Below are 27,102 nucleotides of genomic sequence, written 5' to 3' on the forward strand. Positions count from 1 at the left end.
CTATCTATCTTTTAATCTTCTCTATTCGCGTTGCTGTACTACCCCTCGGCACTACAGATCCCGAGCGAGCCCGTGCGCAGCCTCGTTGCCGGGAGCAATTTCCTGCGCAGGCGTCCACATTACGGATTTTTCGCTATTAATTAGGTTCATTTTAAAGATGCGCATGGCTTCCTCTGAAATTGTACATTTTTCGATATTTCATGCGGCTGTTTAGCTCTCGCTAATAATTGTATGCGGTCGGGTACTGACGCTGAGCGAGCGCCATTGGAACTTAGGCTGTTGACCCATTGGCTCTATTTACCACTGCCGATACTGCCGCTCTATGCTTCCCGCTTGTTACCCGTTACTTCCGCCGTGTAGTTGCGTTTGGTCCGTTTCCGTGAATGAAGATTGATAAATTCTAAATTCATCCACTGTCGGGACGGCCTTGCTTTCTACATCGATTTTTACGTTTACGTCTTCTTCCCGGGGCTGTAGACGAAAAAATTCCGATTTTTCCGCGGAGTATGTTAATGATAGACCTATGCCTGCGGCGTACCTGGCTACTGTTTCTGCGGCAGCTTGCAGCATTTGTTCCATCTCCGCGTCGCTACCTTTGTTTATCCAGAAGTTTATATCGCCCGCGTACCGGCTGAACAATAAGACTTGAATTCAATCCAGAAATGGGGGAGTGCACTCAATGCTGAATCAAATAGAAACGAGGATAGGAAAGATCTCTGAAGGGTGCCCTTGCTCGCTAGTTTTGTCTTGGGGGATTCGAAATCTCTGAATTTCATGACTGTTTGAAAGGAAGTACTTCATCTATAGTAGTACGCTTTCTCGACCACTCCGATGTCTTGGAGTTCGGCGACTCTCCAACAATGAGGCGCGTATCTGGAGGAGGATACAAGCCGTAAATAACATCTGCCCGGTATGGGTCTGCTTGACACAGACGGGGGATGCAAACGACGCAAAATGTAAGAACTGCGGAAAAAGGGGCACCCTCGATAACATCATATGGCAATGCGGCAATTCCCCGCGCGCCGGCATCAACAAACAGTCCAGAAGCCTGGGAAGTTTTGCTACGGAGCGAGGACGGCGCCATCCTGCAGCAAGTCACCCGTCTGGCGGCTGAAGCCGTGAAGCAGCTTCACTAGTCCTGAGTCTGCGGGAGGGGATCTGGGAGTTCCTTGTCGGTGGATTAACAAAAGTTTATTCATTAATTCATTCAGCTGCTCGTGATGCACGCAGTTCAACTGCGAAGTAAACAAATTGCGTAAGTCCCTCACGGCGCTATATGGGTCGTTTTCCGACCAAGAAGAGGCCTCGGTATGCAAGCTACCAAGTGGCAGCCACTCACGCAAGCCATGCAAACCAGCACCGCTGGACGTCACCTATGGGATTTTCAACTCAGCATCCACCCATGTGAATAACACCTTAACAGTCGCTACCCCGCACGAGACAATCGCCCTCCACCTCGACCAGCTTAAAGTAAGTGGTTCTCCAAGAGACACTGTGGCAGCGTACATTGCACAGCCGTCGGATGGTACGCGGAGTCATCTCGCAAGCCTACCCTATTGAAAAAAAATGTACAAGATATGTATGAGAATTCTGTACGCAATTATTGCTGCGTACACCCTATGAGGACGTACACCTTATGAGGACGTACACCCCACGAGGACGTACACCCTATGAGGACGTACACTCTACGAGGTCGTACACCCTAAGAGGTCGTACACCCTAAGAGGTCGTACACTCTAAGAGGTCGTACACTCTAAGAGGTCGTACACCGTAAGAGGTCGTGTAGTCAACGAGGTCGTACAGCTAGAAGGTGTGCAATGCATACTCGAGGCATGATGGCATAATTTCAAGTCATAAAACTAAAGGGTAATATGAGAGAGATATGTTATTAGTTTCAGACTTATTTTCATGATGTACTACAAGAATCATAATGCTTGGATCACGGTACCACAATTTAATTACCCATCGACCAGGCATCACAATCTGAACATGAGTTGAGATGTATGCTTCAGGTGGGATTAGCCTTGTGGTTTCTGCTGGCAATTGCTCCACCGTAACGACACTCACAATAAAAAAATCATATAATCAGACACTAACCTATCAACACAAATAGTCACTCGTGCTGTCACCATCTGGGGACTACCGTCGATGTCCAGAATGTACTTTAAAAAAAGACGCAGGCCTCCTATCTACATAATTTGTTCCTGCACAGGAAAACATTGTTCTGTAGGGAACGATATTGGTGAGCATAGCAGGGCAAAAGATAGACATAATCTTTCACCCTGCTACGCTCACCAGCAATGTTGGCCATGCATGAAGCCCATGAAAAAGAGAAATGTCACAATGCCTGTACCATGGGCAATGGTCTGCCTTGTGAATCCACATTAACCTTGTGGTATTTGCATTCAAGATTCATAAAATTGAACTACTTGAACATTGGAGAAGAAAGCTTAGGTTAGAATTTATTTCTCTTATTACATAACAAACTTGGTTTGGATCCCTCATCATACTTAACGCCGGCACCAACCAGACAAACTCGTCAACACCATTCCACTTCTCTAACCCCTATATTCGCTAGAACAGACAAGTTTTCGTTCTTTCCACGCACAATAACAGATTAGAATCAGCTAGTTAAACCATTGTCTCATGAGTTGTAACCAATTAATGCTGTATTGTGTTGTTCTTTTTTTTGAACTGTTGCGTTTTTTGCTGTTTGATTGACTTGTTCGCCCACCCTGCTTGGACCAAGTGTCCGCAGTATTTTGTAAATAATAATAAAAAATTTTTTTTAAATGTCTTCAAAATATGCATCATAATGTTGCTGCACCACGCATGCGTAAAAAGGATGGTGCTCTAAAGCTCAGCTTGAAGGACTGCAATGCTTTCGCGGACATCCTTTATTAATGCATGTCACGTAGCATGGAGGCCAGATGTTTGTTCAGGAACTTTATCCTCTCGTCCTCACTGCGCTTTTCATTCGGGTGTCCCTGCACATATGCACCATAAGCCCCTACAAAGAAAAAAAAATACAAATCAGAAAACCGATTCAAGTCACTGTGATTGAAGGACAAGAAATCTCGAAATGCAGCTGAAAAAGAAAAGTGGCAAAATTCTGTTCTTCGCAAAAAAGCAGATAAACACAAGCCACTGTTAATCACACATTGAATCGGTGGTCTTCAGCACAATGTGCCCTTTGTAAGCATGACAAAATGAAGTTTTGTTCCAATTCCAAGCAGGCTTGCTAGTTAACATATACTGGCTATTCAAAACAATTAATTCTGTTAGGAATGACTGCTGCACAGAAATTAGACATCCTACAGATGGATGCAGAAAGAAGTTAAATTGATGCAATCACTGAAAATTCCAAGAACGCCTGCCTTGAAAGTACAACACTTTTATTATTCACTTCTAAAAAAGACACTTCGGGTCCATCACTGGATTCATATGTGGGGGACGCGATGAAAGGGAACCGTGCCTCTCTCTCTCGCTTGTTTCCTCCTTCCCACTTATGTTGTTCCCTTGGAGCGAAAAATAACCCAGTCTGCACGACATCTCAACGCTGTCCTGACGTGCTTTATTCTGCCTCTTGAATGGACCTAGTGCGCCTATACATACATGCAGTGATAAGATGGCCGAAGCCACTACGGAGCAGCTCGGTGCAACTCACATAGGACAAAGTGTCACGCGTCACCGCACACCATATTTTGCTGTTCGTAGCAGATATGTTTGAAAAGAAAAACAATGTGTAAAAGAAAACAATCAAGTTATCAGATAGTTTTACTACAGCATGGTCCGCTTTCGCAGATGAGTCGCAGACAAAACTATGCCTGCACAATGGCCGATGTGCGCTCTTCAAGGCGATCAAAGCACGTGCAGATAGCTCAACGTGGGCACGGTTTACGGTAGCAGTATGCGAATCGCCTCCACGTAACAAAGAGGGTTCAGCTTAAGTTAAGAACAACGCAGCGAGCTATGGAAAGGAAAATGACAGGTGTGACGTTAAGAGATCGGAAGAGGGCGGAGCGGGTGAGGGAACAAACGCGAGTTAATGACATCCTAGTTGAAATCAAGAGGAAGAAATGGGCTTGGGCAGGGCATGTAATGCGAAGGCAAAATAACCGCTGGTCCTTAAGGGTAACGGTGTGGATTCCAAGAGAAAGCAAACGTAGCAGGGGACGGCAGAAAGTTAGGTGGGCGGATGAGATTAAGAAGTTTGCGGGGATACAGTGGCGGCAACTAGCAAAGGACAGGGTTAAATGGAGGGAGACATGGGAAAGGCCTTTGCCCTGCAGTGGGTGTAGTCAGGCTGATGATGATGATGCGAATCGCACTACGCTAAAACTATTTAAAATGCTACCCTGCAGCTATGAACAAGTAATCTTGCATCAATCAGATGAATGCGGCAGTATACTAAAGCGGCGGCGTGAAGTGCCGCCGCTGCACCAGTACAGTCACTTTCTCGAGAGTTCCAATTTTAGCGTCGCATGCGAGGCACCTGTATGACTTTGCGCGCATCGTGCACTGTTCTTACTGTTCTCACTCAACATGACGATGCAAAACTGAAGTTGCGTGCAGTTGACTATGCCGAGCAATGACATGGAATTCATGGCCGGCACCAATTGTGAATGTTTGTGCCATGCGCATACCCAGCGTACCCTCCCCGCCGCAGGATGACCAGAGTAAATCCCTGTGTGCTGCAGGCCTATTTCGCTCCTGTTTTCATGACTCTGGGAAGCAACGGGCACCAGGCCAGCATACATATGTTCACGAGGGATAAAACGCAGCTCCCGAGAATTTTGTTCCCATGGAAATACGGAGTTCCGGTGCAGGCCTGGCGCAGACTTCTTGTAATTTGGCCTAATGTAGCAGCATGTTGCAAGCTATGCCTTTTGGCACAGTTTGGCGCAGCAATCACATCACTGTGCATGGGACCATATGCCATATTCTGTCCTCATGGCGAAAACATCCGAGTTCACACATAGTAGTTGCCTGTGTCCCCATTTTTTTGTTTATACACAGCGGGTGCCATAATGTAGTGCTGAAAGGCTACTAGTAAAATAAAAATAGCAAAAGAGACTGATAACACTGTTTTAAAGAATAAAGCAGGAAGGCGATTACGTTACCATTCAAGATTTCAGTGACGGAAAAAAGAACCTGACATGGTTTAGCTGAAAGCTTGACATATTCAAGCCTTTACAATTCGTTGAATCACATTGAGATTTCATTTAAGCAATGTAAGCCTACTCACTCCGCACTGCTTTGAGCTTTTCGGGCGTCAGTGCTGGCTTTGCCGGGGCCCCGTCTTTCAGCTTGTATTGGCAAGCTCTTCCTGTAACGCTCCTGTTCTTCAGCGTCGCTGAATCCCAGAAGTAGCGCATGATTTCTCTGGTAAACTGGGAGTCTGTGCTTGCCGCGGACATCCATTTCCATCTCTCAGCGTCGATGAAAAAGTTATCGCCAATGTGGACCTAACAAAAGAAGCAAAACATTTTAGTGAACTCAATTGAAAATTCCAACTCAATGAAAGTACTCAGTTCTAACTGAGCGCTGTGAGAAAAGAGGAGGTTAGAGAGAGCATCATTTTCTTATCTTTATTCGAGAAATCTGCCAAGGTTCTTGTTCACACTACTGCCCAAGACAGCTACGTTTTGCTGACTGATAAAAGCAGCCACTGCCACTAACCTCAGAACCACCATTCAACTGTAGTCTGTCATGGGCAGAGCAGGCAGCATAAAGTTAGCAGTGCTTTACCAAGTCACAAATGAGAATGCTTTAATAGCGTTGCATTAGGTGCACAGTGCTCGCCTACACATCACACTTTTTTTCTTGACCTTCCATTTTGCTGAAGAAAAAAAGGGCAATGCTAAAGCTCTTGTCAAATGCACCAGGGTCGGCCATTTACATGCTCTAAAAACATTTCACTTCCCACCTGAGCATGTGAGGGGGGACATAGGTTTCGAGAGCCAAAAATTTGCGAAAATAACATTTTCGTCATATTTCGACTCGCGAAGTCCAAGGCAGGAAAAAAAAGCCGGTCCACACACCTTTCCCAAAAATGTGGAGAAAGGGCAGACACGACGGGAGGCGAGGGTGGGGATAATAGGTGGAGGGGGATACCTTAAATCTAACCAACAAAGGAACATCTAGGAGCTTCTTTTGTTGGGCTCTGCCCTGCCCTCCAAATGCTCAGATGTGGGCTGCACCAGCATAGCAAAAAATTACCGACGATTACGTTACTTCCTAATGCGAAATTTGAGCGCAGCAAATAAGCTGTTTCACCTTTTCGATAGATTGAGGCAAATAAATCGAGCAACACATGTATGCGCTATCACATAATTTTTTTTTATTTTTAATTTCGGCTCGGGCGGTGCACATATACAGATCCGCCGCCACCGATCTGGCTCTCTGATTGCCAACGCACAGGGGTTGCATTGGAGGAGGAGCGAAGAAAGGAATTAAGTTCGAGCCGGCGCTTTGACAACCGGAGACTCGCAGGAAGAGGGGGGAGGGGGGCGGCGTGTACACCCAGCGGCAAACGATGGGGGCAGAAGCGCGCGCAGCAAGCGGACAACACAATAAAGGGAGGAGGGAAGAGATAGCAGTGACTGACTGATGCCGCTGACGCCGATAGCACTGGGGGGATGAAAGGGGGGCGGAGCTGGTTACGAGGCCGACGCCGACGCGAAACCCAGGAACGGACGCCAAAGAGCTGCGCTCTAAAATCGCATGCAAGCTTCCACTGCCTACTAGGCACAGTTCCAATTGGTAGCGCCTTATCTCAGTACTGGGTGGGTGAAACAGGCGAGCGAAACGAGTTTTCATCTCATCTCTTTATTTTAAATTTTAAAAGTAATAACTCATTTGCATGCTTCGATTTGAATAATTCTTTTTACACTGTTCTCTGGAACGCATGCTGATTCAATTTAATGTGATTAATACGCACCGAAGAAAACATCGCAGTGGCCTTTTAAAACCAGTCCCCCCCTTTTTTTAATTAAGGCACATTTTTAAATTTAAGCTTCTTGTATACCTCGTGAACTACACTGACATTTGACATTATAGCCATCATTTGGCTTTTCAAAGAATGTCAATTATAAAGTATTCAGTTGTTGGGAAATACCAGCTGTTTTTCATCTATTGAGATGTCTTAAACATTAATAAAAAGGAGAAAATATGCAACTAAAATTTGGTGTCTATTCAGGATTATCATCACCCACACAAATATAAGTGAAAAGCAGTTTGTTGTAAAGTGTAAAATTGAGCTTGCCTTTCCATCCACAGCCACGAAGAGTGGAGCCTTTGAAATAGTGTCGCCTCCAGCAGCTGCTAGCTGGAGTGTCTGCAATTTATTACACATTTTAGTAGAAATCAAAGCCGCATATCCTCTTTCAATGCTTACAAACAGGAAGAAAATTTGCCAACATGACCAGCAGCTCACTCTTGAGTCTAGCATGGGCGTACTGAAGTAAACTTTGCACCACAATTAGCATGAAATTACTCATTAGCCTTCAGGTCAAAAGAATGCAGTGAGCGCATCAGCGACAACTTGAGCATATGGATGGGAGTACATGCAACAAGTTGCGGACAAAAGAAACGGGTGTGCCAAAGAGGGCGTTACATAAGCAGAGGAGTTACCAAGGGTTGAGGTCTTAGGGCTCGAGACCTCTAACCAAAATAAAGTTCACAATATGGCCTCTTCATGTCTACTCGGAGCAGCACTAATTATGATCGCCAGTCAGCCTCCACAGCTGCTGTTAAACTAAAATAAGAGGCAGCGAAATAAGGGCAAGAGTCCTACTTCTTATGAAGCCAGAGGAGAGAAGAAACAGTGAAAGCTTCATTTAAGCAAGCAAGAAGGCTACACGTAACTATGGGAGAGGGGAAATGACAAAACATGCAAGCAGCAATGACCAGCGTCACACACAAGAACGCGCACCGACTGCATTATCGTTACACGTGGGTGCATGAGCCATGAAAGCATTTCTGATAGTAAAATCTACATATACACTACACACAGTGACAGCAACTATATTCAATGCCTTCAGGTTTTGATGGCTCTTCTTGGTCCAAGACTACCTGCACTACAGAACACAGGCTAAAAAAAAGAGAAAATCCAGAATTCAGCAGCCGAAGTGGTATATAATAAAAGCTTCATTTGCACAGCATGACTGGTAGGTTCCATCGTGCTGTGGTCCGGTTTCTCCTGCTACTTCCTCCATCGCTTTGAAAGAACAGCAATCATCATCGGCACCAAAGCTGCATGCAGCTATTCATATGTGTAAAAAGGGACTAGCAGGCAGCTCCTGCGTGTGCTTCGAAACTAAGGTATTCCTCTCATCTACAAGCCATTTTCAATGCTCGGGCACTGACTCCTATGTTTCAAAACTTTGTTGCCGCGAAAAAAGAATTGAACTGGTTGTTTATCAGGAGACCTAATGACTTCAGTAGCACAAAAAGATGCCCGCATTTGTGAAGCTTTCAAGAGACACAGAGCCTCTTACTTGAATCTGCGACCTGGGTGAAGGCTGGTGCTCTTCTGGCTCTTGCAGGTTGGCCTGCCTGTTGCATAAGGATGACAGCTGAAGGTTTGGTGGCACCTCTTGCCTCTCAGGGGTGCCTGAAGTTCTGTTTGTGTTCGGAGGGGCAATTACTGGCCCCAGATATTCAGACACAGGGCTGGCCTCCTGCTGGTAGCTCTCACAAGCCTCTTGGGGGAGTACCATCTCCATGACTGAATCTTGGGAGCGGGCTGCTGAGTTTGGACTCTGCAGCCCTCGGTTGGCTGGGTCAAAGTCAGTCTCCTGAAAGTGGTGTCAAGAAAGCGTTCAACACATCGAAGAGCAAAGATATTTCGGTGAATGCCTCGAATCGCCATGGCGTTGAATGGCTACAGGATTGCCATGTTGTGCTACCCATAGGCAGGCAATTATTTTGTAGAAATAGCCACCTTACATTGGCTGTACAATCTCTAGAATCATACTGTGATTTCCTATCAGTGTGCTTTAAATCTTTCAGTCTTCTCTTCGGGACCCTGATCTAGGAAGGCATTAAAAATGAAAAATTAGTTTAAAGATGTTGCCAACCATGCGTTATGTTAGCTAGTTAATTCTTAGAGCACATCGAGACACAAGTGAGCATATGGGTTTTACCTAAACATAAAAAGCGACACAAATATGCTGCACATATAGTATGAGGTTCATTACACTGAATGTATATCTGTAGATGAGAGATAATGCAACGTTATTGTACTGTGATTCATACCTCAGATGGCTGCCTCGAAGCTGCTTGCGTTTTCTTGCATGCTAGTGCAGCCATCACGTTGTGTTCCAGTCGCCCTGCAGAAGCCATGAACACAATGACCAATTGGACATTCCACAATAAGAGCTTTCAGTGGGCATTAATCGATATTTAGCACAGTTGCCAGCCATGAGATTTAAATGTCTGATATTTTCGCCTCAGAAATACCCAAGCATGGCTTGCAAAATGCAACCGATGAGAAATTGTTCCTAACTCCCTGCCAATCAAATCCAGGAGCCCCTTGCAGCAATGATTTATAGTCAGTACTCACTTCACTGCAAGATAATGGTTTAATATCCTGCTTGTGCACTTCCAGAGCAAAGTCATACACTAAATGCTCAGTCAAACTGCACACTAGACACAGGTTTTACTGAAAGCAAAGTACATATTTTTTATTTCCAAAAATAAAAATTACTGCATTGCCGACATCTTTCTTATGCTGCCTGCTTCAAACAGCGCAAAAGCCACTTATTTTTTTTTTCTTTCTGGGACAATCAGATGTTTGCAATATTAATTAGCCACTTACTTATGGTCGTGCCCACGAGCTCCTGGAGCTCATGATTTCGCTGCACTTCATCCAGCCGGGCCCTCTCTGATGTCTTGAGTTTCTCTTCAAGCGTTAAGATCCGCTTTTCAGCTCTCCTCAACAGTTTGCCAGGCACCACGTCATCGTCGCTGTCTGTGCCAGACTGACAGGCTTGTGCCCGCTTTTTGGCGATATGCTTCATTGTTGCTCTTTTTGCAGAAGCTGCACTTTTTTTCATTTCTTTTGCTGTGGGATTCAGCTGATGAGCCTTGAAACAAATATGAAAACAAAATTACAGTAGTGCATTAAATGCAAAGGCTACAGAATTCACATGAGCAGTAAGGCTACCTCTAATGGTCGATTGATGACCCGGTGGCTTGCCTCTTCTATCACTGTGCGTGGCACACTCTTCCGTTTCTTCATCATCCTTTTGATGAGGTCTGCCTTGTCAACTGCAAAAGAAATTAATTTTACTGAGTAATATTTGCAAGCCTTGAAGGACTGTGCAAGTACAAACCATGTGACAAAAACTTTACTGAGGTTTTCTCCCACAAACCGAGCACAGCTATTACATCCGTGTTTAAAGAAAACATCTATTCTGCGGGCAGCCGGCCAAAATGCGCCACTGAAATATTGGCACTCATCGTTTTTTTTTCTGCTTAGTTTAAGCATTTTCTCTGTTCTTTTTCTCACGGTCCAAGACACCCTTAAAGCAGCGCAGCAGCAGCTACTAATTTGTTATATCAAAGAGGAGCCACTAATTGTTGTCGTCCCGACTCTGCATGCTGTGTATGCATGTGTGTCGTGCACATTACGGCAGATGGAGCCACTGCCCCAGCAACCGACCCAGTAGCAACAGTTACGTGTGCGTCTGTGTGAACTGACAGAGATGCTGCTGAGCTGTGGTGTGTGTGGCCAGACAATGATTGATGTAAGAATGTAATCAGTGTGAATTAAAACCATTGCTACGCTAAAGGAACACAACACTGCTATTGGCAGCTACACAACGTGAAGTGAAAGCCACTCAATGTAATTTTCATTACCTCTTTTGGCTAGCAGAACTTCGCACTCTACTCAATATTGGCCATTGACAACAGCCAAAAGCAGCAGCAGTGAGTGATAAATCTTTGCTTCTGTAGTAGTCTGACCTCTGGTGAAATACGCTTACCACCAACGGCTGCTAGCACATAGCTCTAAACCACCGGCAATGTAAAGCCTCGTGGGTAGTGCAGAAGGGATACACAAGTGGCCCTTTATGAAGTCGAAGATAGAAGTGCTGCAGTCGCAGCGAATTTGAGCACATGGAGCAAGCTGCCCCATAATACTTCCAAAATTTTCACGGGCTTTTATTTGTGCTAAAAAAACAAGCTTGAGCCATGCAAAGGGTAGTTTTTCAGAAGCATCTATTCCACACCATTTTCATGGCACTCAACAACTTTCCAAATCTTAATTGAGCATTTAAAGAACCATAGACACAAATTTCAGTCACATGTTTTCTTCTTGCAAAGGATGTGTTGGCTTTTAAAATACAGATGGTTCACAATGTGGTATTCAACCACTACGACTAAATTATTTATAATTCAATTTCTTCTTGAAGCTTTTTCTGGGTTTGGGTTCATCAACCAAGCAATAGCAATGACAAGTAACAGTGTGTGTTCAGGTCATGACAGCTGCTAAAAAACTAAGGTTGTTAATTTGTTTTAATTTCTGCAACACAAACAAGCCTGCTGCAACAGGCGGTACGACGCATCAGCAGTCATATTGGCTTTTTTTTTTCATGCTACACATGACTGAAACATGAACCACATGTCACAGCAATCAAATCGCTGATGAGAGCAAAACCGAACCAGCATAAAGAAGAAATCTAATTATAAATCATTTAGTGGTCGTAGCCTAATACCACTATGTAATTCATGTATACTAATGTCTAGCACATCATCTGAAAGAACAGAACACGCAAGCAAAAATTTTTGGTCTAACTCTTCAAACCCATATTAAAAGAGTGAATTATTAATGTCGACTATAAAGTGAATTTTGGGGTTTAACATCCCAAACGGCAGATGGGCTTCAAAACGCCATAGTGGCGGGCTATTGAATAATTTATCCCACGGCAGAATAATTTATACAATTTGGGGTTCTTCAACGTCACACGCTCTGTCATCACTGCACATGGGGGGACCTTGTGCATTTCACTCCCATTGAATCGCACGGGTGCCGCAGCGGGGATTGGGCCTAGGATCTACTAATTATTAAAGTAGGAATTACAAGAAAACACTGACAGATACTCTACTCCTTACAATGTTCACTTCATCCCAATTCAAAAGAATGATTGGATTTTCTTTAATCTTTATCCAGCCTAGCTGAGACAGCAGCGTGCCCTTCGATCAAAGCAAACCGCTACAGACTAATTTTTTATTCAAACCGTGGCAGCTGTATTTTTGTGATGACAATCAAAAATGCCCGTGTGCCGTGAAATGTCAGTGGACACTGAATGCTCTGGGTAGTTGAAAATAATTCGCGGCAGGCAGGTATCTAAGGAGGAGTAAAGAAGGGGCTCAATTTGCTTTGCAGTGCTACTGTACAGCTGGCATCTCAACAAGCACCCTCCTTCCAGGAACAATACCTTTGGTGCCCATGAAGCATGTCAAGAAGCTACAGTGTGTGTGTAATTGCCTTAGCCCTTCCTCCACCAACCTGCGCCCTGAAGCTGGGAGTAGGACACCAAATAATATCCATGAAATCACATGAATACTTCCAGTTGTATGTTCTTGATTGGTACCTTCAGTTGTGGTCTGTTAGCTATAAGGTGTAGCCTTTGGATTTTCAGCTCCCCCTCTACACCATCGCCTTTTGCCGCTCTGCATAATACCTATGGCTGGTTAAAAAGAATGAATTTTTAAATTCGTGCCCTTCATATACGCGGGCGCAGCCAGCAGCTACACGATCACGCTGCCGCACTTTGAACATCAAAAGCAATAGCAATGTACAGGAAATATTCAATAAACGTAAACAAACGATATGGTGCTTAATATTCTAGGCACTATAATATACATGCAACATGACTAACATGGTGTAAAGTGGAGAAACGCGAAACGTGCAGATGACATCGTAAACGTGAGGAGCTAAGTTACAACTTCAAGCAATCCAGAGCTAAACGCACGCGGAACGCCAACCAACAAGAAGCATAGAACCCAAAATGACTGACGGTCCCTGGCAGGGCCGTGCCTTGTCCTCGGCCGCTGCCGGATACGAGAGGAATGGCTATCCACGACCGACAACCTACTTTGCGAATAGTTTCATTACAAAATTAACAAATTTTTTAGCAGAACTGGATTAAAGAAATTTAAACTTTGGCGGCGCGCACATTATCTTTCTCTTTCCTTGTTTCTGCTGCGTACATGACGTCTCGAGACATCATCGAAATACGAGATCGAGCGGCTCGAATTCGGACATCATTCGAACCCAACGACATTCAATGTCCCATGCGCCAGCTCATTAAAGATATTTGATGCTAACGCTATTCAATTTGAATGATATTATATTAGCTACTGAGATAGCGGTATAAGAAAATCGACATCTGAAATGCGTACTTACGTCCTAGAATCACAACATCGCCGTCGTAGAATCCTTCTTCGCCTTCATGGCCGCCATCGCCCGGCCGCCAATAAATCTTCCTGTTGTTTGTCACTTCCCACACGTCCTTCGGTTCGAAGTCCTTCACCATTGAAATATGCACGATGGCTTTTGCGCCGTCCTTGTATTCAACGTACGCGTATGACGGTGCTGTCATCTTCGACCGCGGTCTTACTGCGATGAAAGGTAACACAGCTAAACGGCAAAAACAACGCGGGCGAGGCCTGAGCACACTAGCACACAAACAACAACGACGACGAACGAGCATGAGACGAGCACGCAAACATGTGGCCACATGGAGGAAAGAAAAAAATCATGTGACCGGAAAACGGCCCCGCCGCTGGGGGCAGCACGGAGAGATGCCTCCCCTATTCATGGCGCACGAGCAGAAAGTTTGCCAGATTCGTCATCAAATTAGCCAACCTTGATATATCTCTATTATCTTTGTTCAACAACTTAATTCTGAGACGGTACAGGCTTTTATCCAGCTCGCTGTCCAAGCACCTATATTTCCGACCATAGAGAGGAGCGGCGTCGTCTGCTCGAGCAGACGACGTTGGGCGCTCGCCGGCTCTGCGCCTCGGAGCAGGCGCACACAAAGGTTTTAAGAGCCGTGTCATGTAATCGTGCCACAAGTAGCAATCACTGATTCAGGACCGAGCTGAGCTCACAGGTGTGCAAACAATGCGAAGGACCCGACTGTGCTCCTTTCGAATGAGACTGCAGAGACGCACATGCTTCGGTCCATTGTCGTGAATATTGCGCGTATTTGGCTACTGCAAGAAAATTATAATTACATGGCTGCAATGGGAGCTACACAAGCTACATGAAGCAGGCCTAGCTCTTTAGTGTTCCCAAAGACGGAACTAGCCTGGAAGCATGGCGAGAGGCTATTTCCAGTAGCAACCGCGTTTACCTTACTGAAGGCGAAAAGAATTTTGTCAGCGAGACAAGTGCGATGAAGTATGAGTCAGTCGCCTTTCACTGTATCTATTTTAAAAAAAAGTGGTTTGGTTTGGTTTATTGGGGTTTAACGTCACGAAATGATTCACGTTGTAATGGACGTCGTAGTGAAGGGCTCCGGAAATTTCGACCACCTGGGGTTCTTTAACGTGCACTGACATCGCACAGCACACGGGCCTCTATAATTTCGCCTTCGTCGAAATTCGGCCGGAAAGGGTGGGGCTGCCCCTTAATCTGTATGAACCGGAATCCCCGGAAGTTATTACCACGTCCTGTTTCTTTCACTACTTACTTTTGTCATGTTACACCAATTAGCCCGCAGTACTCTCGCTGCTACCAGATTTCGAGACCGGTTGTAAACGGCACTTGTTGAGAGGGTTAATACTGCATTTGCTTGCAGAGCAGGTGGCTCGCCTTAGCTGCTTTCTTCTCGCGCTCGTACCCCTGCTGGGAACACAAAGGGATAGAGAGCAAGTATTGTGCCTTTACTAGAGGCTGGAGCTGAAAGGGGATGCGACCATGGTGCCCTAAGCTGCCCTAAGCCGCGCTTACATCAATGCCAAATAATGCACCTTGAGTATACTTCGTGTGGCGCTTCGCCCTTAGCTTTTGCTTTGCCTTCTTTTTGTTTTGTTGGTTTTGTTTGGTTCTTGGATCCTGTGGTACACTTCCGCCCTTGTCGTTCCCTCTGTTTTTTGTTCTCCTCCCTGTAAAGAATTAAAGAAGTATAGACACCTAATTTTGGTGGCATGCTTTCTTCTCTACAATGATGCGGAAGACACCACTATGAATGAACCACCGTGTGATATTCGCCTAGGACTGTTAAATAATTGATAAACAATTTTTTTTCTGTCGTGCTGTTTCGGTTTCGGTTTCAACACCCGTACGATGGCTGTGACGACAGTGTGTGCTTTTGTGTCACGTGAGGCATGGAAAAACGTCCATATAATCGCTGCTTCATCGTTTTGATTTACTGCAGTGCTCAAGCCATTCTTCAAGAGCCGGAATGACAACAAATGTGGAAGCAGCGATGATATGAACGTTTTTCATGTCTCACTTGACCTGTAAGTACACGTTGATGTAGTGCTGAGTCGGCTGTTGAACCGAAACCGAAACAGCACGAGAAAGAAATGCGATTATAAATTATGTAGCGGTAGTAGGAAGAATACCAGGTGGTAACCCATGTATAATAATGCCTTACGCATCAATACAAACAAGAAAACATGCACCCAAAATTTAGTTTTTTGTACTCTTTTAATGTTCAGTTGAAACCCTGCTCTCGTGCGTGGCGCTGTATAACATCTCCCGTGTGCTCTATGCATAGAGTTAATATAACCAACTATGTCTCTATGCCTTGCTAGCCCATCAAATGTCGAAGTGCTGGCTTCGTTGTAATATCCTGTCGTTGATTCTGGTCGATTTCTAATTTGTATGTACTACCTTTTGTTGTAGGGTGAAGGCATTTGCCGTTATCGATGGTTCGTGTTACCTGCACTTGAACAAGTTGCGCTTTGACTTTTCGTGTGTCTTTTTTTTTTGACTCTACACAATGTGCGATCGCTCGGAGAGGAAGAGGCGCAAAGAATACCTGCACGAGGATCATGAATTTTCTGTGCCTGCATCGACGCGTCGCTACAGGCAGCGGCTAGAGGTCGTGAATGAAGCAGCCGCAACGGACGACGATACTGCCGAAGCTTCTGTAGCCTCTGGCGCTGTCACCGGTGGCTCGCCGTGTCCGTCAAGCAGCACTGAGAACAACGTGCCACCATCGCACGAAGACGACGAAAGCGCGTGTAGTGCCGGAGTAGGGGAATCCATGCACTATGAGGAAACTCTTGGTGCTACTCTGGATGAATACGGAGACGAAACTCTTCCCGGCTCCTCAACAACAAAAGCGGCCGCCATCGTGATGATTTTAGCCTTCGTGGTTGCACATGGGATGCCATGGGACGCCGTTGACGGCTTGCTTCGGCTCATCAACGGACTGTTTGGTCTTGAGCGTGATGTACTGCCTCGGAGCAAATACCTGCTTAGGAAGCTATGGGCGCCTCAAGTGAACGGCAGTGTAGAACACCACTACTATTGTGATGTTTGCGGCAGCCTTTTGCGCAGCGACTGTAGTGTGCCAGATCAGATGCGGTGTGACACGTGCAAAAGAGCGCTAAGAAAATCGCAGCTCAAAGAACGAGGTTGTTTTTTTTCTATTCTTAACTTGAAAAAGCAACTTCTTCACAAAATCGAAACATGCAAGGATTTGATACTACAGCAAATGAGAAAGATAGAACAAAATTTTACAGAAGATGGAATCTGGGACATAACAACTGGAAATCTCTACAAAAACCTCCGCAGCCAAGGACACATTTCTTCTGGCGACCTCACTGTTACCATTAATACTGATGGGAGCCCGGTGTACAAGTCCTCAAAAACGTCGGTATGGCCGATACAGCTGATAATCAATGAGCTTCCTCCAAAGCTTCGCCAAAAAACTCCAGTCCTGGCTGGTCTTTGGTTCGGCCCGAAGCATCCAAATATGGGTGTCTTCATTGACAAATTGGTCGAAGCTATTACATCCGTTGGGACGCTTTTGTGGACATGTGGCCAAGAAACTATAAGGTCAACTGTCCACGTGATTTGCTGCACACTGGATGCTCCTGCTCGTGCTGCAGTGGCCAACTACGTCCAATTCAACGGAAGGTTTGGTTGCCCATGGTGTGAAACATGCGGAGAAATGGTTCAAGGTATGATTTTCATTGTTTAACTATAATGAGAGGTCTTACTTGCATGATATCATACATCACTGTCTAAACATCAACCATGCAGGCCCCCACTTATCGTGGTACACAAGTGCTTTTATGAAATGCTTTAAGGACAAAAAGACATGCGTATTTGCCAGCAAAACCATAATATGCCGCATCAAGAATTCGCATCGATTTTGTTAAAATCATTAAGGTAACTGTTAGAAATACATGCAAATATTCACACAGCAACATTTTTACTTATGCTATTGATTATATAGCATATCAATAGTCCATATAATTAAACAATAGATTAATGTCTCTTGTTAGCCATAACCGTTTACAATGATGGCTTGATTTTTTGTCACGGTATGCATATCGCCACCTTTTTTGTTTCAGTTTTTACTTTCAAATTTTCTTATCAAGTTCGTTCCAGAACTAATTTCAAGTGCATAATTTCAGGTGCTCGGTGTTACCGTGAAATTACCATAAAGAACCCAAGGACGGCAGCCGGTGTGCTTCAGGATATGGACCGGGCCCTTGAATATGGTGTACATGTGAATGGCCTGAAGGGGCCGTCGCCTCTGATCAATTTGAAAAATTTTGATGTCGTCAATGGCCTGGCAGTGGAGTACATGCACTGTGTCTTGCTTGGCGTTGCCAGGCAGATGACAGAGTATTGGCTGGACTCGACGAATTCTCATGAGCCTTTCTACATCGGTGAGTATTCCACTTACCAACCTCAATTCGTGATTGGACGGTATCACAGCATCATTTGTTTTATTTCTTTTCAAGCTATTTTCATGATACTACGGTATCGTAGTGTATACACAGTTTTACGGGGGGAGCGACTCTCAGGCTGGTACCTAGCTGTACTGCGACTGGCTTGCTGTTGCCATTCCCCATTAGCACCTTTGTTTCGATGAAAAGAAGCAATGTTATATGCAACGTACAGATCATGTGAAGCCAAGACCTTAAAATGCCACATGCGCATGACACTGTCAGCAGCACGTACTTTGTGTAACAGCACGCTGTATTGTAGTTTTTCCTAATGCAATGGTTCATGCTTAATTATATGGCTTGCTCGTAGGTGCATATTATTCGCTATTTTTTGCAGGCACTCCATCAACCGTAGCCACTTTGGACAAGAGACTTTTGAGTATCCGGCCACCTCACAGCTTCACACGGCTTCCGAGATCCCTGGTTAACCGGTGTTTCTGGAAGGCCAGTGAATGGAAACACTGGCTGCTGTTCTACTGCCTCCCAGTAACGCTTGGAGTTTTGCAGCCACGATTTTGGACACATGCAGCTCTGTTGATGGAAGGAATCTACTCTTTGCTGATGATGGAGATATCAACAGCACGTCTTCAGCGTGCAGGTAAATTGGACCCATCCCACTTTTCCAAAGGATGCATGATTACTACATGCTTTTATTTTCATAAAATGCGTGCAGTGAAAGTGAAACAAGGTGCTTAAATTTACCTGTTTCTTAGGTGCGCAGATGCGATCTTCAAAGTCTGAAAATTAATTTCGCTGATTGTGCACGAGTCTATGGATGTTCATTGTTCGATTACATTGGCCTTCATGTGCATTAAGACAACAAGAAAATTGAAAGCTTTTTTCATAATTACATAAAGAGCTTAAGTAACTCATTTGAGCAGCTATTTTATATATTTCTTTTGAACACCTTATATGTGACAGAAACATGAGCATGAATTTGTTTACTTTTATTATTTTATTTACTATAGCTACATGACTTTTCTTTTTCAGAAAATCTGCTGACAGCGTATGTCTCAAAAACAGAAGAACTGTATGGGGCCCGCTTTATGACATTCAACCTTCATCAACTTTTGCACCTCACTTCAAGTGTCAAAAATCTCGGACCACTATGGGCTCATTCAGCTTTTCCGTTCGAAAGTGGCAATGGTAAAGTGACAAAAATGGTTAATGCTGCAAAGGGGGGACCATCTCAAATCATAGAGAGAGTAATCATTGAGCAGGAATTAGAGCTAGCACTCCAGATGCTTTCTATGCCAGAAAAGGTTATGTCTTTCTGCTCTAGCTTGGTGGCCAATGGGACTACCAAAAAAGCTCTTCGGGTTGGTGACGTGTGTCTCTTCGGTGCACCAGTAAAGGGATCTCTGACGCCACAGGAGCTACATGTGGTGTACAACACTTTGAGTGTGCCGATCAGCATCATAAATGAGTACCACAGAATCAGCTTCGAAGGCACTATAATCAACAGTGAGCAGTACAGAAAGGCAAAAAAAAGCGACTCCTCTGCTGTACTGGCTTCGTATGGGGATTTTTTGCTTGTTCGCCACATCCTGCATGTGCTTGAACCAGATGTTGAACCTTCTGAGACAGTTCTTCTCATTTGTCAGAAGTTAGTTGTGGAGCAGAGTGGTGTAGAATTTCCTCCACACATTAGAGAGTGCGTCCGCTCACCTGTTACAACGTGTGCTGTGCTCAGGCCCTCAGATATTGCAACGCCGTGTTTGTTCATTGATATGAAGACTGAAGGACGATGTTATGTTTGTACACTGCCGAACATTATCGAGCGTGATTAAGCGAGGAATATGGTTTTAAGGAGTCACAATCGTGAAAACAGCGGAAACTGTACAAAACACGCAAGAATGGGCAAGAATGTACAAGTTCCTTGTTTTATGTGATGTCATTTCATCCATATTAACCTCGTTCTATTTTGTTGTTTACTTGTATCCGCTGTTTGACCTGCTCTGCAGAGAATCCAGCAGTAAATCCTTGTCACTGCTTTAATTAACAGTATATTGTAATTAGCACAAACTGCATATATGGAGTCTTGCTTGATGTGTTGATGGGGCTCCTCTACCTATCTGTCAAGGTTCTAGAGGACAGTGCTGCTCAGTGAGAGATGCACTATTGTAAGCCATCGTACGACGCAATTTCTCATCGGCGCCTACCCCCGTCGAGACGGCGGCAGTCGTCCCCTCGACTCAAGAGGCTCACGTGAATCTGGCTCGGTGCGCCGGTCGGTCCAGAGTGCACACCGCATCGCCTGCCTCGAGTGGCGCTCACGTGAATGTGGCTCGGTGCGTTGGTCGGTCCTCCTGCCTATCCTCTTCCATTTCATCCCGGCGCCGTCAGGACGCCATTTGTGTTTGTGATGCTTTGTGTTTTCGCGAGTGCAGCGCGTCGGCGGCAAGAAGCGCAGTGAGAGTGTGTGGTGCGCGAGCGATCTCAGCGGACGTGCGTGTAAGACAGTGCGAACCCTTTTGAAGTGCGCGAACTTGAATTGTAACCACAATATATCCGTTTTTATTCCCCAAAAATTGTGTGTGTGTGGGTATTCTTACCCGCTCCCCCTTCCCTTTTTTGGTCATCACTAACATATCAGAAGTGGGGTCAAAGCCAACAAGAACCGGAGAAGACTGCGAGTGCGAATTCAGTGACTTGGGCGCGTGCACAGAGCGAATCATGAGCGATACACCTGGAGAAGGAGTGGACACCAGCGACGCCCAGGATGGCGCTAAGGCGAGCGAGAGCGTTACTGTGACGGAGCTGCTGAGCGCAATGCGTGAAAAGGACCGGCTTCTGACAAGCCTATTGGAGCGACTCGTCCTTCCATCAGGAACTCCAAGCGCGGCAACACCCAGCTATCATATGATGCATAACCTGAGTAAGAACATCGCGGACTTCGAGGGAGGTGGAGACGCAGCATCGGCTAAGGGGTGGCCGATGCACGGCCGTCCTGAAAATGGACTCCCTGCTTGAAGACAGGTTTGAAGTGTGTATTACATGTGAACTCGCCGATCAAGTAAATGTTCTTCAGAGAGGAGATGAAGAACTGCGAGAACTTATAACCGTTCTGGAGAAGCCTGGGAGCGCACGTACCAAAGAAGAGAAGGCGAAAGTAAAAGACTACAGCCTTAGAGAAGGCAGGCTAGTGAGAGAACTCGAACGAGACGGAAGAACAGTGTTCTAGTTCGTACTACCCAAGTGCACGAGAAAGGCATTTGTGGTACAGTCTCATGATTTTATGGGACATTTCGCAGTCGACAAGACAGTCTCCAAACTTCAAGAGAACTTTTGGTTCCCGTGAATGAGGAATTACATCTGGAAGCATATTTCTCAATGTTTCCAGTGTATATACAACAAAGCGCCTGCCGGCAGATGAGCCGGTCTTCTACATCCGATCCCACCAGGTAAACGACCGTTCGAGGCAATACACATGGATCACATGGGGCCGTTCGTCCCAAGCAAGAAGCGCAACCAGTATCTACTTGTATTCATTGACAACCTCACAAGATTCGTGACACTCATCGCTACACACGACACTTCAACGAAGCACATGCTCCGTGCACTGGAAGAGTTCGTCCTTGAAAGGGGCCTTCCATGAACTGTTATTACCGATAGAGGCAGTTGTTTCACATCGCGCGCCTTCGAAGAATTTTGCACTGCGCGATCCATACACCATGTGCTCAACTCGACACGCCACCCACAGGCAAACGGCCTCGTGGAGAGAGTGAATAGAACCATTCTGCCGGTCCTTACGACTTCAATGGACGACCCCAGCCAGCGCGACTGGGACGCAAACCTTGGCAAGGCAGAGCGCGACATCAATAATTCCGTCAAGACATCTGGGAAAAGACCGTTCGAGATGCTGTACGGATACCAGCCGAACTTTTACGGCGCCGCGCTGAAAAGAATTGTGAGCAGCGACGACGCCCAGTCCGGGAATCTCAAGGAAATGCGAACTCGTGCTCGTCAGCGCATTCTCGCCGAACAGAAGAACGGCAAGACAGCCTACGACCGCAGACACTTCCCAGCGCGTCTCTTCAGTGCCGGCGACATCGTATTCATGACCAGAGCGCCTGAACAAACAGGGAAGCCGACGAAGGCTCAGCCGAAATACAGAGGGCCTTTGTTGGTCACTCAGGTCTTACCGTCAGACACGTACAGGGTGACCGAGCTTGATCAGGGCAAGAACACCCGTTTTGCGACCACAGCTCACGTTTCGCAGCTAAAAGGCTGGACGTCGACAACATATCAAGATTGTCTAGAAGACGATGAGTTGTCGGCTGAGGAAGAAGAGAATAGGACTGAGGCGGACAGTATACCGCTTCCGAGGCGTTCAACACGCAAGCGAGCGGTGAAGAGATAAACAGCATTTTACGAATCGTTTGAGCATGCAGGCAACTTCTGCTGACTGATGTTCCCGTCAGTTAAATATTTCTTTTACGTGTGCGCACTGTTTCTGTTCGTTCTAAGCTTTTGTTCGTTGGTTTTAACGAGGACGTTAAATTCTGTCAGGATGCCCGAATGTAGGCGATCATACGACGCAATTTCTCATCGGCGTCTACTCCCGTCGAGACGGCGGCAGTCATCCCCTCGACTCAAGAGGCTCACGTGAATCTGGCTCAGTGCGCCGGTCGGTCCAGAGTGCACACCGCATCGCCTGCCTCGACTGGCGCTCACGTGAATGTGGCTCGGTGCGTTGGTCGGTCCGGAGTGCATACCGCATCTCCTGCCTATCCTCTTCCATTTCATCCCGGTGCCGTCAGGACGCCGTTTGTGTTTGTGATGCTTTGTGTTTTCGCGAGTGCGGCGCGTCGACTCATCAGCGTCGGCGGCAAGAAGCGCAGCGAGAGTGTGTGGGGCGCGAGCGATCTGAGCGGACGTGCGTGCAAGACAGTGCGAACCCTTTTGAAGTGCGCGAACTTGAATTGTAACCACAATATATTATCCGTTTTTATTCCCCAAACATTGTGTGTGCGTGGGTATTCTTACCCGCTCCCCCTTACCTTTTTCGGTCATCACTAACACTATCATGAATGTTTTCTTATTTTGGTTTGTTTTGTTGTAGCATTGATAACAGCTAGGTTGATTTTTAAGGCGGAAGCCTTTAATGCCTCATCGCTGTAAGGAGGAGTTGTTGACAGAAATGTCACGCTTTTCAATTGGTCGAAGTGGTCATGACGTCACAGAGCGCGAATTTCAAACGGGGCTAATTGTACTTTGGCTAGTAACCATACAACCAATTAAAGGGATGGTATAGTGATGCTCCAAGTAAGAGGGTCTGAGTTCAGTTAATTAACCAATTAGCCTAATTAACATTTCTAGTCAGGCCAGAAAGATAAATAAAACCAAGTAGGAAATTGACCGAGTTGGGGAATCGAACCAGAGTCTCCGCAGCGCAAGACGAGCACGCTAACCACTCCGCCATGCCAGTACGATGGTTTGGAATGAACAAAGGCACGTCTAGTGAATAAGGTGTCCTCGTTCACTCCCATCTTCCTGCCTTCCTTTAGGCTAGGTTAAGGTGTCCGAGATATTCCAGACAAATACATTTCCTTTTTTCAAAAACTAATTTACCGACAAGCAAGGGGTAGAGCCAAATGGGCGATGGCATTCTGTGGATTCCCTGGCAACGTTGCAAGATGCTGACGTGTTCCACTATTGGAGGCGAAGCTTACATCTTAACCACACATCAGTGACACAAGTAGCAACACCGCGCTTAAGGGTTTCGCCTCGCCGCACTTTAGTAGGTCAACAAAGTGCACCCTTAATTTTTTTGTCCCTCTGCAGTGCTGTGGGGTATATCTGCTTCTTGATGTTATCATTGTTATTTTATGTATTGTCTTCTGTAAATAATATTTGATGTGTTTCTCTTATATGTAAGTAAACAAATTTTCTACTGTTACCATGTATGTGATTTTTTAAGACGTAATAAACACACATTTTCCGCATATCTTTTTCATTATTAATAAGACCGATTCAATGCAATACTTTATGATCACTTACCATATTTGACTGATTAACTGATTATAATTTTCAACTTTATATATTTATTTGTCTTTAGCAAACTTGAATGAAATTGTGAAATTTTGCCTGTGAAATTATACATTCAAGAGATTAAGGACGAACAAACTATAGGTACGAATTTAGTGGTGTTGCATATAGCCACACAGTTTGGTTACCTTAACATCAGCTGCACAAGTGATCGATCGATGCATTCTATTTTTTCATGCCCAGTGCGATTATTAGACGTTTTTGTAACTGCACACCCAGGCCTTCCGAGTGACAAGTGGGATCCTCTACGGTCTTTGTGGATGAGGCCTATATGATAGGCTTCAATAAAAGGCAATGTATGACGCCAGTGCGATTTTACGCCAGCTGTATGACGTCTTTACGACGCTGCGTACGAGCCCTACAAGGTTCAGTCTGCTGTACGAGACCGTGTATGACGGCTACGAGTTTTTACGCGATAATTGAACGAGATCTCTAAGATGTCTCGTTCATATGTACGAGACGTGGTGCATATGAACGAGACAACGTAGAGATCTTGTACAGTTGTACGAGGCATCATAGAAGCTTTACGAGACATCATAGAATTCTTGTACAAATCACCCCATCTCGTAGATATCTCATTCATAACACATACATCTCCTAGAATTCTCGTTCATTTCTCATACATTTTTTCAGTAGGGATACTGGGAGGAAAAACCGGAGCAGATGCTATGGAACCTCCAGACTCGCAACCCGTACGCTATATCACCGCAGCCCGAAAGAATGCGTAGGATTCATGCGATTCTAATAATTTTGGGCACGAACCAGTGCTCATACCAAAGGCTACAAGAGTGTAGCTTACAGGTGCACTCTGTAGAAGGGAAGTCCAGACGAGTGCGAAAAATGCCGCCGGCCGGGCCACAGGTATCACGTGTGCCTGCATCCCAAGACTGGTCTTTCTCCGCGGTGAGGAGACAAACATGAACTACAAGATGTGCCCTCCGGCATCCCGACATGCATTCTTTGTGGAGACCGGCACCTCATGGGCACTGGCTCGTGCAAGGCAAGAAATCCCTCCGCCAAGCCACGCAGCCCATCATCCCAGAAAACAATGCTCCCGAATAAGACGGACTATCCTTCGCTCCGCTCAAACCTCCCGTCCACATCAGCATGGCCTCCAAGGCTTCCGGAGAAACACTAGGACCTCCCTGGACCCGAACGAAAAAGTTCTGCGGGAACACGTAAAGCAGCTCAGGACAGCCCTTTCTACTGCCATCTCTGCCCTATGTCCTCATCCACAACCTCATCCACTGAGCCTACCCAACCCCCGAAGCTCCCCCGAAAAATACGGAGGATTGAGTAGAGCGCAGTCCAGCTCGACGACCTTAAACACAAACTTCAGGAGTTCGCTGAAAACTTGGAAGCCAGGCTCATAGAGCGCTTCGCAGCGCAGGTCACTGCACAGTGCCAGATGATTGAAGCTACCATTACTAGTGTAATGGACTGTGTCATCCCAAGCATCATGACCAAGTAAGAGGGGCGTTTAGCTCACCTCATTCTTTAACTCTTACCAGCCTCTCCTCCCTCAGTCCCACTCCACACCGCTCCTTACCCTCACCACCCAACAACATGGCTCCTCCGATGGGCCATATATCTTTAGAGAGTATTGAATGCGATTGCAGGGGCTTTCTCAGCGAAGGCGCGATCCTGTCCTGAGAATTATTGCCAGTTATCATCTTCACCGACATCAACGCTATTTAGGCTGTCATTGTTTACAGGCAACTGAGAGGATGCGCTTTTATCCCTTCAGAAAATTGATCTTCCTCGGGTGGCCATATACGCGTGTATGCCTTTGCAGTGCGTGGAGCACGCAGTTAGCTGCCCTATCGCTCACAACCTTATTTATTGAAATTTTAGTTCCCACCCCTGCAAAATCCCCCATGCTCCTTAACTGCTATCGTCTCCCACGCCAGCGAATTAACCCACTCGCTCCACTCCTCAACTCCACAACGCAATTGCCGGATCGAACGCCTTACTCATTAGATCGATTTTAATGGCGCTCACGTAGACTGGAGTTATCGGCACAACATGCAACCACAGAGGCATAGTGTTATAAAATGAAACCCTGGTGCTCCACGTCACCATCTTTATTGATTTTCGCCTGCCTACGCGGATTGGTAACAGTGTTACTGCCGATACTAGCCCAGACCTCGCGCTTGGTAGAAACTTGTCCCACCTTCAGTTGGAAAGAACACCACACTAGGCAGCGGTCACCATATAATTCGCACAACCCTAAACAATCGCCCACCTCAGCGCAAATTTACCGTTTAGCACACTAATTGGTACGAGCTCCGCAAAATTAGGCAAGCGCAGCCAACATCGGTACCCTTAGACCTAAACACTTCGATTATACAGTTCCAGAAAGACATTCACAGCATACTGAAACGCTAAGCTTTACCCCACACAGTTCCCTTATTGACAGTCAGCTCGCCCACCTCCAAGATAACATAACGCAGAAATGGACACTCAAAAGTACAGTAGGAAAATTAAGCTCAAACTTGCCCAGATTCAATCACAAATAGGATGCGGTAATGCCTCTCTTTGGAAAGGTAACTGGGCTCAGGTTTGTGACGGCCTCCGCGGCAATCTCTCCACATCCCGTGCTTAGCACCTGTTTTTCTAATTTTTTTTATTTATTTGTACCTCAAAGGCTCTATTGAGGGGGTATCACATGAGGGGCTGAAATACTCAGCAGTCCATTTCTTCGATGGACGATTTGAATGACGAGGAGTCGGTCTGATCCACGATGGCGTTTGGCAGGTCATTTGTCCCTTGCTGTATGAACGAAAAATGATGACAGAAGCGCAGAAGTGCGGGCGGGGGAGGATAGACGGCCTACCCATAGTTTGTACGACTGAAGATGCGATGTGCGGGGCTGATAATAGAGTTGAGAAATGGATGATAATAGAACTTATGAAACAAACACATTCTGGAAATTATCCAGCGGTTCGCTAAGGTGGTGAGCTGAGCATTCCGTTTTAGTTCAGTTACACTTACATGATAACAATAGGCTGAGAAAATGAAACAAGCTGAGCGATTCTGTACAGACTCGAGAGTAGTGGAAAGGTTAGTTTGATGATGGTCCCAGATCGCGCATGCATGTTCCAATTTGGGACGAAT

General features: G+C 45.8%; 3 protein-coding genes across 3 annotated transcripts in view; 2 read left to right on the forward strand and 1 right to left on the reverse strand.

Annotated features, from left to right (window-relative positions):
* Nucleotides 1-10,256: 10,256 nt before the first annotated feature.
* LOC149361402 (uncharacterized) overlaps nt 10,257-27,102 on the reverse strand; it is a 480,014-nt gene continuing 463,168 nt past the window's right edge. The window contains exon 6 of the mRNA XM_089572676.1: nt 10,257-10,275. Coding sequence (XP_089428802.1) covers nt 10,272-10,275 — 4 coding nt within the window. The 3' untranslated portion in view covers nt 10,257-10,271. The remainder of the gene's footprint in view (nt 10,276-27,102) is intronic.
* On the forward strand, nt 15,915-17,248 carry LOC149361403 (uncharacterized). Its single transcript, XM_089569508.1, has one exon. It carries the CDS (start codon nt 15,969-15,971, stop codon nt 17,175-17,177), a length of 1,209 nt encoding a protein of 402 aa, XP_089425634.1. The 5' UTR covers nt 15,915-15,968; the 3' UTR covers nt 17,178-17,248.
* LOC149361404 (uncharacterized) lies at nt 17,234-19,724 on the forward strand. Its single transcript, XM_089567451.1, has 4 exons — nt 17,234-17,255; nt 17,617-17,874; nt 18,272-18,532; nt 18,925-19,724. The coding sequence occupies exons 1-4, from the start codon at nt 17,234-17,236 to the stop codon at nt 19,722-19,724; spliced, it is 1,341 nt and encodes a 446-aa protein (XP_089423577.1).

The sequence above is a fragment of the Amblyomma mixtum genome, chromosome 2, assembly GCF_055824585.1.
Source record: "Amblyomma mixtum isolate Tamu chromosome 2, ASM5582458v1, whole genome shotgun sequence".
NCBI classification, from domain to species: Eukaryota; Metazoa; Arthropoda; class Arachnida; order Ixodida; family Ixodidae; genus Amblyomma; species Amblyomma mixtum.

What these genes read in the sequence shown, in the direction of transcription:
- LOC149361403 (XM_089569508.1), top strand. Translation starts at nt 15,969, where the DNA reads ATGTGCGATCGCTCGGAGAGGAAGAGGCGCAAAGAATACCTGCACGAG.
- LOC149361404 (XM_089567451.1), top strand. Translation starts at nt 17,234, where the DNA reads ATGCAGGCCCCCACTTATCGTG. An exon ending in GCAGGCCCCCACTTATCGTG is followed by an intron (nt 17,256 to 17,616) that starts GTACACAAGTGC and finishes GCATAATTTCAG; the next exon opens with GTGCTCGGTGTTACCGTGAA. An exon ending in AGCACGTCTTCAGCGTGCAG is followed by an intron (nt 18,533 to 18,924) that starts GTAAATTGGACC and finishes TTTCTTTTTCAG; the next exon opens with AAAATCTGCTGACAGCGTAT.